The 12,482-nt window shown below is 37.2% G+C and overlaps 1 protein-coding gene across 1 annotated transcript in view; it reads right to left on the bottom strand.

The window, feature by feature from the left end:
* cplane1 (ciliogenesis and planar polarity effector 1) overlaps nucleotides 1–12,482 on the bottom strand; it is a 122,559-nt gene that overhangs the window by 71,127 nt on the left and 38,950 nt on the right. The window contains exons 13-16 of the mRNA XM_028802447.2: nucleotides 9,610–9,809; nucleotides 9,110–9,190; nucleotides 6,400–6,564; nucleotides 3,044–3,220 (exon numbers count right to left, since the gene is read on the bottom strand). Of these exons, the coding sequence (XP_028658280.2) occupies nucleotides 3,044–3,220; nucleotides 6,400–6,564; nucleotides 9,110–9,190; nucleotides 9,610–9,809 (623 nt within the window). The remainder of the gene's footprint in view (nucleotides 1–3,043; nucleotides 3,221–6,399; nucleotides 6,565–9,109; nucleotides 9,191–9,609; nucleotides 9,810–12,482) is intronic.

Raw genomic sequence — 12,482 nt, 5'->3', positions numbered from 1 at the left:
GCCTGGGCCTAATTGGAGGGCACAGGAATGAAGCCAGGACACTCACCACCGTGAGAAGACGTGGCCACCGCCAGGGGGCGCCCGGACAGTTAGGGAGTCCTGGATGGCAGCACTTCCGCCACACCAGGGGGAGCACCTGGGGCTCATCCGGGTCATAATAAAAGGGGCCGCCTCCCTCCACTAGGAGAGCCAGAGTTGGGAGGAAGAAGACGAAGCTTGTGAGGAGGGCGAGAGGAGGTCGAAGGTGAAAGAGAAGAAGAAGAGAAAGAAGAAGAAGAGAGAGGAGGTCAAAGGTGAGAAGAGAAGAAGAGAGAAAGAGAAGAAAGTCGAGAGTTGGTGAAGGAAGGCATTGTGGTACAAAGAGGAAATAAAGAAGTGTGTTTTGGACATTCTGGTGTTGGTCTGTCTGTGTCTGGGGGTATGCCTTCCACACCTGATTGTAATGAGAACCTCTACAGATGTCTGTTAGTCTGTCCCTTTTCTAACCTACACATGCAGTTCACTGTTGTGGAATGGGATTGGGAGATGGGGTGGAAAGTTGTGGGCATTCACTTTACGTACATCCACAGTTACACATATAGGAGTAAGATTTATTACTATTTACAAGACGTTTCTATATTTTTTTATAGAAGAAAAAGTGCAGAACATCAGCACAGACAGTTTAGAGAGCTTTCAAAAAACAGAATGGCTTCAATTATGACACGCCATTTCAAATTTTTTGCCTTTAAAAGACCTACACATTTTTTCTTACTTTTGACTCTGATTTTGGCATTTCCTCTTTGTTTTGACGAAAAATATGATTGCATGTCTCTGATTGTGTTCTTTCTTCTTTGATCTCACAGAGGCGCAGTGGTGCAATGGTTGGCACTTCTGCCGCACAGCTCAGGTCAGGTCACCTTTTTGGCCACAATAATCAGTCCAGTATAGTTGGCAGATGTTTCCCAAGCCCTCAGGGACATTTTAAAGATGACTGCCCCATTATAATCCAGTGAAATCTAGTAAAGTTAGTCCTACCCATTGACTTCAATACACTTCATAGAGTTTGGTAATATTCACAAACACTTTACGATTTCTCCAAACACGCGGCGAAGCAAACACCATGGAGTTTGGTCATGACTAGTCATAAGCAATAACAAAGTCTCATAACTCATGCAAGAAACCTTGAAAACAGCAAAACAAAGGCTTTTCTACAAGAGTTCTGGAAGGATTAATGTAAAGCTGACAACTTTAATTTTACACAGGAAGCTTTAAAGTTGGGACAAATGTACAAAAGGCAGGAGAGATTTAGAAAACTAAAGCACCATGAGTTTCTAAAATTTCAAATTTGAGTTAATTTCACTCAGCCATTAAACATTGCTCTTTCTTTTTAACCAGCTAATGATGCAAATATAATAATAATAATAATAAATTTTATTTATATTGCGCTTTATATTTTAACAATCTCAAAGTGCTACAGAGTAACAATAAAATAATAAAACAAGAGAATCTATTTGTACTTTAACAGAATGTCTTTCTAAAAAGATGAGTTTTTAGATTCCTTTTAAAAACATCAGTCGACTGTGGGGCTCTCAGGTAGTCAGGGAGGGCGTTCCACAGTCTCGGCGCCACAGATGAAAAGGCCCTATCACCCATACTGCGAAGCTTGGTTCTAGGGACTTGGAGAGTGTTAGTGTGTACAGAGCGGAGGGTGCGTGAGGAGGTACAAGGAGTAAGGAGTTCCTGTAAGTAAAGGGGGGCATGTCCATAAATACACTGATGGGTGAGGAGGGAGACCTTGTACTCAATTCTGAGTGGGACAGGGAGCCAGTGAAGGGTTTTCAGGATTGGGGTGATATGGTCATGCTTTCGCACCCTCATCAGGATCCTGGCAGCGCTATTCTGGATATACTGGAGTCTCTGGATACTCTTGCCGGGAATCCCGATAAAGAGCGCATTACAGTAATCCAGCCTGGAGGAGACAAAGGCATGGACGAGCTTCTCTGCATCTGCCAGGGTGAGAGTTGGGCGGAGTTTAGCGATGTTCTTGAGGTGGTAGAAAGAAGACTTACAGAGGTATTTGATGTGGGTGTCCAAGGTGAGTTGAGGGTCCATTTTAACACCCAAATTGGTGACAGGTGTAGAAAGGGGGATAATAGCAAATGTTTCAAACCTAACAGATTTTGAAAGCATGTTATTCCAAAAACTGATTTAACAGGTTGTTTAAATGTAAATACAATAGTACAGAAATGATAAACGTTATCATTTTTATTTTTATCATAGACTTTAATCAGTATTTTTCAGTTACTAGACAGAAAATATCAGAGAATAAATTTAGGATGTGCACATGTTAAGATAACCCAGAGAGTCCATGATGATACCATTCTTTATAATCCCTATGCTGAAATCCCCCCAAGACTACAAATCCCCATTTGGTGTTACCCTGGGGGTGGGGGGATTCTCATCTCTGCAACACATTAAAATTCAAGCCCTGCATTGTACTTTGATATTTATGAATACCAATATTAGTTAAATGACTGTTGGGTAACTACTTGATGGATAAATTCAACATTTTAAAGCTGTTATTACCGTTAGTATTTATATATTTTACATAATACAGAAAAAGGCACAACATTGTCCACTTCAATGATGAAGGTACTTTAATAAAAAGATATTGAAATGTGATTTCTGTTTTTACTATGGTATCGAAAGGTATGAAGTATCAATGGTATTGGCATCAAACACAAAAATTCTGGTATTGTGACATCCCTAGTTCAATGTACTGCCTTTTATATCTATTCTGTACAATTATATAAATGCATGGAAAATGCTTTAAAAACTAAGATTGTAGTAGAAAATAACTTGTTATATTTAAATTACTAATTAATTCAATGGGACATGCAACCCAAAGTTCTATGTGAGAAGTTCTTAACAAGAAGCAAAAAATTACATCTTAAAGCAATGCAACTCAAAATAACAGATATTGTATTTACATTTCTTTAATGAATCTTGAAACCATTCAATAATTGTAGAAGTGTTCCGAGTTAAAACTAAATTATTTACCTACCTGGTTTATTATGCAATGGAGGCAAAACATCCACATTGTGAGGAGGAAACACAAAAAGAGGGTGATTGGTGAAATAAGCAGACATGAACCTAGCCATTGACTGGATCACAGCATATAGAGCTTCAACATTCACGTCGCCAAGATGCCAAGAGGTTTCAGCAAAGTAACATTCATCCACTAAATACAGAAAGAAAAGAAGCAAACAGAAATGATACCAAATTTAATGAATGACTTTCAAATGATTTATCTATATATGTTATAACAAAATGGAAGGACTGTGATTAATATTTGATGGTGACTTCTTTCCTTTTTATCCTGTTTTACAGCACACATGATCACCCACTTGTAAGGATGCCAGGCACAGGTGCACGCTAAAAAATATTGCAATATTTGTGACCATTACACGCATTACAATCAAAAATATATGCACACAATACGTTTCATAGCTACAGATGTGAAAAAAGAAATCGAAACCATAATCCAAATCAACAACAGACAAGAGGCCAAATTTTTTTTTTTTTTTTTTTTACATTGGAGCTGAATTTTAAAAAGGGAAGAACTTCATTGACCCACTTTGGAGATCAGCTCCTGCTTTAATAATTTAAACAAACAGCAGTTCCTGCCTTAATAATTCAAACAAATAATGCCTTATTTAATTTACTAATTCTTTATATCTGTTTAATTCTTTAATGTTTTGTTATTTTTGCTGAACTGCTGTAAAGCCTCAGTTTCCCCTCAGGATTAACAAAGACTTACCTTGCCATTTATCTTAGAATTTGCTATGGTGTATATAACACTTTTACAAGTTTATTACTTGGAAACACCAATTTAGCGAAACAACAAAACAGATTACCAATGTGGTTGGGATAGTTTAGACTGTGATGTATGTCTTTTATCAGGCATGTTTTATGAATTAATACTTCATAAACTTATTTGTTACCAGTATGAGTACACGACTACTCTGTGTAATGGAACAAAATATATTTAAGTCTAGTGAAATTTTATTCCACTCTCTGAAAATGGTTGTTATTCTTAACTCAACTATAAAGACCAGTGAACACAGATCCCCCTTGAAGCAGTAATTAATACAGTTAATTACTTTGCTTAACAAATGTGAATAATTAAAGTTAAATATAGCTTAATCATGAAAGATTTAAAAAATATTGTGAATCAAACTGCTAAATGAAGTGCCTTTCCACTAAAACAATAGTAGCATACTTGGATGGTTCTGTGTCAGACTAGATGTACCAATAAATGACACTCTTATAAGCTGGACCGCAAGCAAAAAAAGACCTTCTTTGCTTCCATAGGAATTACAATTCATTCCACCCCAACATAAAACTTACATTAAATTATTCACAAACAGAAATCAGCTTTCTGGACACTACCATTCACATAAACGATGGTACCCTTATGACCTCTATTTTTCACAAACCAACAGACAGACGGACATATCTAAGAAAGGAAAGTTTCCACCCAAAGAATATACGGAACTCTATCATTTACAGCCAGGCAATACGTTACAATCATATTTGCTCAGACCCAATGAATTGGGACACACACCTGCAGAAACTCAGGACAGACTTCATCAAACAAGGATACACTCCCAAATCAGCTACAGCTATACCCAGAGAAAACCTTCTGGAATACAAAGGTGCAGAAACCAAGAACGGGGTTCCCACTAGTTGTAATTTATAATCCACATCTGGAAACACTTCACAAAATTATGAAAGAGCTTCAACCCATGGTACAGAAAGACAATAAATTGAAGGATATATTCCCAGAACCTCCCCTCTTTGCATACAGACAAACACCAAACCTCAAACAACTGATTGTCCGAAACTTTACGTGTGGCTCAGCAGAACGTGGCACATCTCCCTGCCTATAGAACAGGTGTGGCAACTGTGCACATATCCACACGACAGATCAGGTAGTTATACCACATTGCCAGCAGGAGCATAAAATGAAGGGTTCGTTCACATGCAAATTTGCTAATGTGGTCTACCTAATCATGTGCATAAGGTACCCCAACACTGAACTGTATGTAGGAGAAACTGGTCTGAGACTGCACCAGCGAATGAACTCACAAATATTTAATATCAATCAGAACAGTGTTGATCTTCTGGTGGCAGCACACTTTAACAGTAATAGCCACAGCATAAAGGATCTCAGGGTCACTGTGCTTATGGGTAATTTCAACACCCAACAGGAGCAGAGAGAATGGGAATACAAACTTATGCTTAAATTCAATACTCTACAAAATGGTCTGAATAGAGACAAGAGTTTTATGACCAGATATGTGGACTAACAGACTGATTGACCAGCTGACTAAATCAGAGGCCAATCTTACAGACAATGCACTTCAAAAAAACCTTACAGGCCTTTCTCTAGTGATGGTTATCTTATCTCTACATTTTATTAGTTCATTATTCTATTCTTTCAGGGTTAATTCGTCTAAGGTTTATTAATTTTGCTAAATTTGAACAAAAAGGTTGTTAAGATGAAAGAAAAAAAAAATCACTTTGCTGTCCCAATATAAGCTAGAGTATTTTTCAATTTCTTTGTTACTTGCACCTTGACTGATGAAGGGGCCTTAGCTGCCTTGAAAGCTTGCATTTGTAATCTATTTAGTTAGCCAATAAAAGGTGTCATTTCAACCTACTTTCTCTTGTATCAATCTACGGCTAACACGGTACAACACTCTACTGCTATAGACATGCCAATAAAACTAATTATTTAAACCTACGCTGAAAGTTTAAGTCATAAAGGTTCAATTCTGGCATAAAATATTTTCCATGATATTTAATTCACTATGAGATTAATGCCAAATGAAAGCCAAGAACATCACTAAATAAATACATAAATAAGTCAGTGCAAGTGAAAACAGGCAGCTCAAATGCTGATCTTATCAGGCCCTACAGTTTATTCACTAGGTCTTGACATGGTGCATGTTTGGGCTCTGATAGAACACATTTTGAAGAAGTTTAAATCAGATAACAGGCTTGCAGAATGAACAAAATTATTGCAATGTTAAAGTGATGAAGGCATGGAAAAGTATTTTGTACAGTATATGAGAGTGACAAATAATTTCAGACTTTATGGATATGATGTCCAGCATCATTTACTTCTTTCTTCCTGGTTGGTGTTTAGCTAAAGAACTATAGAAAAGACCCAAGTAACAGTATCGTTGAGGCAAATACAAGCTTATTTATGCCTGCAAAACAAGCAAGCACAAGGACAGAAACACAACAAACTAAGTGTCAGAAGTTGTGATGAAATCATTTCTGTTTTTGATAATATCTACTAAGACAACAGGACTATAAAATAACAGAGTGAAGTGAAAGCATTTAACTCACCAGTAAACGCATCAACACTGTCAGGGTACAGCTGAACGCGACGAAGCACTTCTCTGGCTAAGTGGTCACATAAGCCCTGGGCAGCCCTCAAGTTGTAGTGGCATAGATGACAATACAATATAGCCAGGTAGTAACGAGTTTGCAGGAAGCAAGTGCGTCTGTTATCTGAAAGGGGAAAAAATTACAAGAGGGATGTGTAAATTCATCAGCAATACATTCGTCAGCCCCTTCAAGGATGCAGGGTTAACTGCATGGGTTAAGAAATTTACTACATATAATGCTGATTAAAACACCACCATTAGATGAAATTAAGAAAAGTTCTTGTTTATAAAGAATGAAGAATATGTTCAGGCTGTAATTCTTGCAATTTAGAGCCAGAGAGTAAACAAACATTTTTTTTATTTCACCTTCAACTTCTAAGTCTTTGCATACACAAAGTATTTAATGTTAAAAATGCGAGACATGGAGACATAAAGTGAGTTCAAAATTCTGTTCATTATTGAGAAAAAATTATTTTAAAATATGAAAGCAAAAATCATCATCAATTAGTTCTTTAGAAGCAGGTCACTATCTACATTCAGGGACATATTTAGGCTCTAAGCTCTATATGACTTATGTAGAGCCATTGCCCATGTTCTATCACAAGTATAAAACTAGAGAATGGGCATCTGTACTGTCTGGTCACTGAAATTCTCCTATACATACTCTCATCTTCTACACCATCACTCCCTTCCCCTAAAGCTGATGACACATAACAGGACATCTCGTCAGAGGGGATGTTACATTTGTTGACTAGAGTTACTGATCTCGCCACATGACCACTTCAGATTAAACAACTAGAAAATATTGAGCATGTCAAATTAGAGAACTTCATGAGGACTTTCAGCACAGTTTCACATTTCTAGGCATCATGGGCCAATAACATGTTGCTTTTTTTTCATCCTATTGTGGTACATAAAACACAAGACATCAGACACACAAGCCTGTCTTCTGTTTTCAAGGCCCAAACCACCTCTAACTCCCACCGCCATTCCTTATCTGTTGTCGCTGCATTACATGAATTGTACTTCTGGGTGAGCGCTCATCGGTTGTCAGTTCTCACACACACACACAGCCTGTTCAGACTAGTTGGACTGACTCACTGGGTATATCAGACTATGTAACTGGTGATCACAGAATATCGCTGTGACTGCACCTAAGACATGTAGTCTATGACAAAATCGCTGGAAAAGTCGTCAAATGTGACATTGCCTTTACTTGCTATTTCTCCTCATGTTCTATTAGTTTTGCATGCTGAGATCAGTCAAAGTATAATTAGTCAGGATTATTACCCTTCCTTCAAAAAGTATTAATTATTAAGGCTGATTAGAATCAATTAAACAATTCAGCAGCTAATGGTATTACTTGTTCATTCAGTTCACTATACATACAAAAATGCACTGCTTTTTATGTGGTACTTATCAATTAACCTTTTTAAATCACCATCGAGATATGAAAAGCAAGATGAATACAGTAATTAAAAAGTAAAATTAATTTGTTTTACATTTTTTGTTAAATCACAAGGCACAATTTTGCATACCTTTACTGTTCTTAGACCCAGGTGAAATTCCTTATTGGGTTCCTTTCTCTAAGACTTTTTATACTTTGTATGTGGACAAGCATTTACTCTTGGCACTCTAGTGCACCACCTAGCTCAAAGATATATTGTTTGAGCAATGAGTAAGCAGATTTGAACACAAATGTGTAGAACCAAAGATTGGCATCTATGATCAGCATTAAGTACTGCCTTGTGCCCAGTGCTCCACATGACACTGAATTGAAAAACTGAATTAAAAAATAGATGCATTGATGCTTAAAGCCTCATTTGCATATCATTACTCCTTTAATTGTGACTGAAGGTTTCAGGCTTCAGTGAAGAAACAGCATTACTACTAGTTATCATGCTGCTCAGACAGGTGGTGATTTCCTAGGATCCTGTATTAGACAAAGGCAGGTTTAAAAAACTCTCAATAGCAATGCCTAATCTGATGTAGCTGGACTGAGTCGCTGGGTGCATCACATCTATTCAACTGTCTCTCACAGAAGCAAGATCCTGTTCTGAACCTGTTCTATGAGAATCTCTCTTATATACTTTCTCCAAAAAAACATGAGATTTTTTTTCCTCAGCCACCACTACAAAGTATATGGGGGTTAAAATATAAAAAAATAACTTTTGAGTGGAAAAGTCCTTTAATAGAGACCCTATAGCAGGTGGTATGCTTTGATCTGGTTCTCAATGTTACTGAAAATCATGCCCTAATAGACCAAATAGCCTATTTTTCTTCTTCTATCATTTTATCTCTAACATACAGTAAGGTCATCTTTTCTCTAATTATGAAACAAACAATGAAAATAATTACTAAAAGGTAAGCCTACAATTTATCAAACAGCATAATTATTTTATATTTGGGTAGATGCATTAATCCAAGTAGGCTTACAACAAGAAGATGCAGTACAAATCTTTATATGCAGTACATATGCTTTTACAATTAGAACATGGGCAGGTTATGTGACTTGTTTAGAGTCACAAAATGAATTCCAGGTGGTGACAGAAACAGCCCATTTAGTTTAAACCTTAACCATTACACAAGACCGCCTGTGTATGGCAGCATACGAAAATGAAAGCAATGTTCTAATAATTATAAAAATAACTGTGACCTAATTGTGTTACCTTTGCCAATTTCATCTTGTAGTGAAGATTTCCAGAAATGTAAAGCATCTGAATATGAGCCCAAAAGAAACTGCTGCTCTCCTAAGTAAAACAAAGAAACGTAAATGAATGGATAGGATGGTTAAAGAGAATGCCCAAAATTGGAAATTAAACGAACAAAATGTGTTATACTCCATATGTACAAGATGAAAATTGCACACTATAAAGGCAAATTATAGCATAACTTCGCCTGCAAAAACAGATCCAAAAATCACAAAGTCTGTCTCAAAAGGTATACTTTTTGTAACTGCATAATAGTGAGTACAAGGCATTAGGGAACAACATGGAAGATATTTATGGGCATACATCAACACAATGTTATACAGATGAACTGATGAGCAAATGATTATTGGTATCACTTCTAGCAGACATTCTTCTTCAAAGAATTTTTCATGCATTTCAAGTTTTCTGCTTATCCAATTTCTATTACAGATTTGTATAAAATCATTTTAATACTTTACCTGTTATAGTGTTCAGCTTCTGAGGGATTCTAAGTGACATTCCTGCTGTCTGCATTTCTGTCTGAATCTGTGCAATGAGGCAAGAGGACCAGCGCTCCTCTAAGTAAAATTCGCCCTGTTGACTAGTCTGAACATATTTATACAGATGAGATTTATACCGAAGAGCCTGTTGATAAAGGATCTTCCAGACAGCAGCAAGTCTTCATAAAGGGAAAAAAAGCACAAGGAGAAATAATTATGACACAGATATTAAAAAAATATGATATATATTAATCTATACTAATTAATAAAAGGCAAAGCCCTCACTGACTGACTGACTGACTGACTGACTGACTCATCACTAATTCTGCAACTTCCCGTGTAGGTGGAAGGCTGAAATTTGGCAGGCTGATTCCTTACAGCTTACTTACAAAAGTTAGGCAGGTTTCATTTCGAAATTCAACGCGTAATGGTCATAACTGGAACCTCTTTTTTCACAATATACTGTAATGGACGGCAGCTCGATGGCCGTGGGAGGAGGAGTTGAGTGTCACGTCATCACGCCTCCCACGTAATCACGTGAAAAGACTGTGAACACAGTAGGGACAAATGAAGGAGGAGCCGCAAACAGCGAAGAACAAAAAATTCATTAAACAATTGAGAAGGGAGCGAAACAATAAGAAGCGAGTGAGTGAAGCATACAAGCATGTTCATAAGGGAAACAAAGCATGGTGTAAAACGCAAGTTTAAATTAAGTTTATAGAAACGCTCCCGCTGCGGATTGCAATAACATATTCGCGAGATAAAAGTTTAATGAGAAGACACGAGGTATAAACGAACCACACGCCGTAGCGCAACGTTAGGGGCAACAGTTTCAACCATTCTATGATCTGCTTCTCGCAACTGAAAGACGGCACATGGCGGATGTTAGCCGACTTGCTGACCGCAACGTTAGGGGCTTCAACTCTGCCGCTGACGATAGAGATTCGATTCCCGAGAGGGGATGCAGTGAGTGTGTATGCCTGATGAGCCCAGAATTAGGGAGAAACACGTGTCGCATACTCTTTGCATTATTTGAAAATAAACTATTAAAACCATTCTATGATCAGCTTCTGGGAACAGAAAGAGGGCACGTGGCGGATGTAAGGCGACTTCCTGACCAACCACAAGCGTAACCTGGCAAGTAACCATCCATACAGTCAGATTGTGATTCAGAAAACGAATGCCATGAATGTAATTACCACGATCTACATACTGTCAAATAAACGAAACACACGCCGTAGCGCGACAGCTGTGAAAAGCGAGGTTCACAAAAAAACAGATCCTTAACAAATTGTTATTGGTATATTTTCGATCTGTTTAAAAAGGTTTTATTTTCTTCTTAAAAAATTAAAAGCAGTACTTCGCCGCAACGAAGCGCGAGAATTTGGCTATATATATATCTGCTTCTCACAATTAAAAGAGGGCACATGGCGGATTTTAGACGACTTCATGATCAAACATAAGTGTTACCTGCCAGGTAGGGTTACCACTTTTAATACAAAAAAATAAGGGACGCATACTGCAGCGGGTGCCACATCCCAGTGCCAACACTTTGCAGACTCTACTTAAAAGACCCGCCCTCCTCACTGGACAGTTAAAAAGACCAATCAAACTAACGATGACATCAAGTATTACCCAATCAAAAGTAGGAAAGGAGGCATCTTCATAAAATGCGAGGGGGATGATTTGCATGAGACGCTGCTTTAAAAAAAATGATAAAAAAAATACGGGACAAATCCCGTCCCGTATTGATTCAAAACGGGACGCGCAATTTCATTCTCAAATATGGGACGATTCCATATTTTAAAGGACGGGTGGCAACCCTACAGTGCCAGGTAACCACCCAAACAATCAGATTGTGATTCAGACTAGGAATGCAATGAATGTAATTACCCCGATCTACATACATAAAGTCTTGCAACATTCAAAGATGATGGTTTGGGATAAGTACACCATAGAACATAAAAGAGCTTATGAAGCCTTGAACCGAAAAAAGCAAGATCTCAGAGATCGTAAAAAAAAAAAATAGGAGGTAATGTCGTTTTACTCGCTGTAGATTTTAGTCAAACATTACCAGTTATTTCACGAGGGAGACCAGCAGATGAACTCAACGCGTGTTTAAAATCCATGCTTCTCCCACGCTCGGTTATATGTCGCGTGTTCTCGGGTAGGTGCACCAAAAAATGTATACATTTAAGCATGTAATGGGCAAACAAAAAATGAGGTATACCTGAAGGCACTGCAGTAGTACTTAATGTAACTTTACTTCTTAAATGTTAATGTTTTACTGTTTAATAATTTATACGCTTCTTATATGTTGTTCAAATTCTTTTATCAAAATACCAGTGACAGCGCAATGCACGATAACATGGAGTGAATACACCATACGCATCCGCCCACGGGCGCCCTGGTGTGCGCAGATAGGAGTTGATTCTACAATAAAATAAAATAAAGATAAAAAGAGTAATACAATCATCACCCATAAAGCGGATAGTAGACGTGACGTACTATATGTGTACCAGATTTCAAGTCAATAGGTGAAACGGTTTGCGAGCTACAGGTGATTTAAAATCCTGGACAGACAAACGAATAGCCACGGTAGCAAATTACAGAAGAAGATTTTACTGTTTAATAATTTATATTTATATGAAATGTGCTTCTTATATATTACTTCATATTCTCATATGATAATGATGTTAATGTTGTTTATATTGATTTCTATGTTATTGAAACTGCATGTATGTGTGTATATGTATGTATATATGTATATATATATATATATATATATATATATATATATATATATATATATGTGTGTGTATACATATATGTGTATATATACATATATATAT

This window comes from Erpetoichthys calabaricus, chromosome 5 (genome assembly GCF_900747795.2).
Source record: "Erpetoichthys calabaricus chromosome 5, fErpCal1.3, whole genome shotgun sequence".
In the NCBI taxonomy this organism is placed as follows: Eukaryota; Metazoa; Chordata; class Cladistia; order Polypteriformes; family Polypteridae; genus Erpetoichthys; species Erpetoichthys calabaricus.
This window is presented reverse-complemented; position numbering and strand designations above follow the sequence as displayed.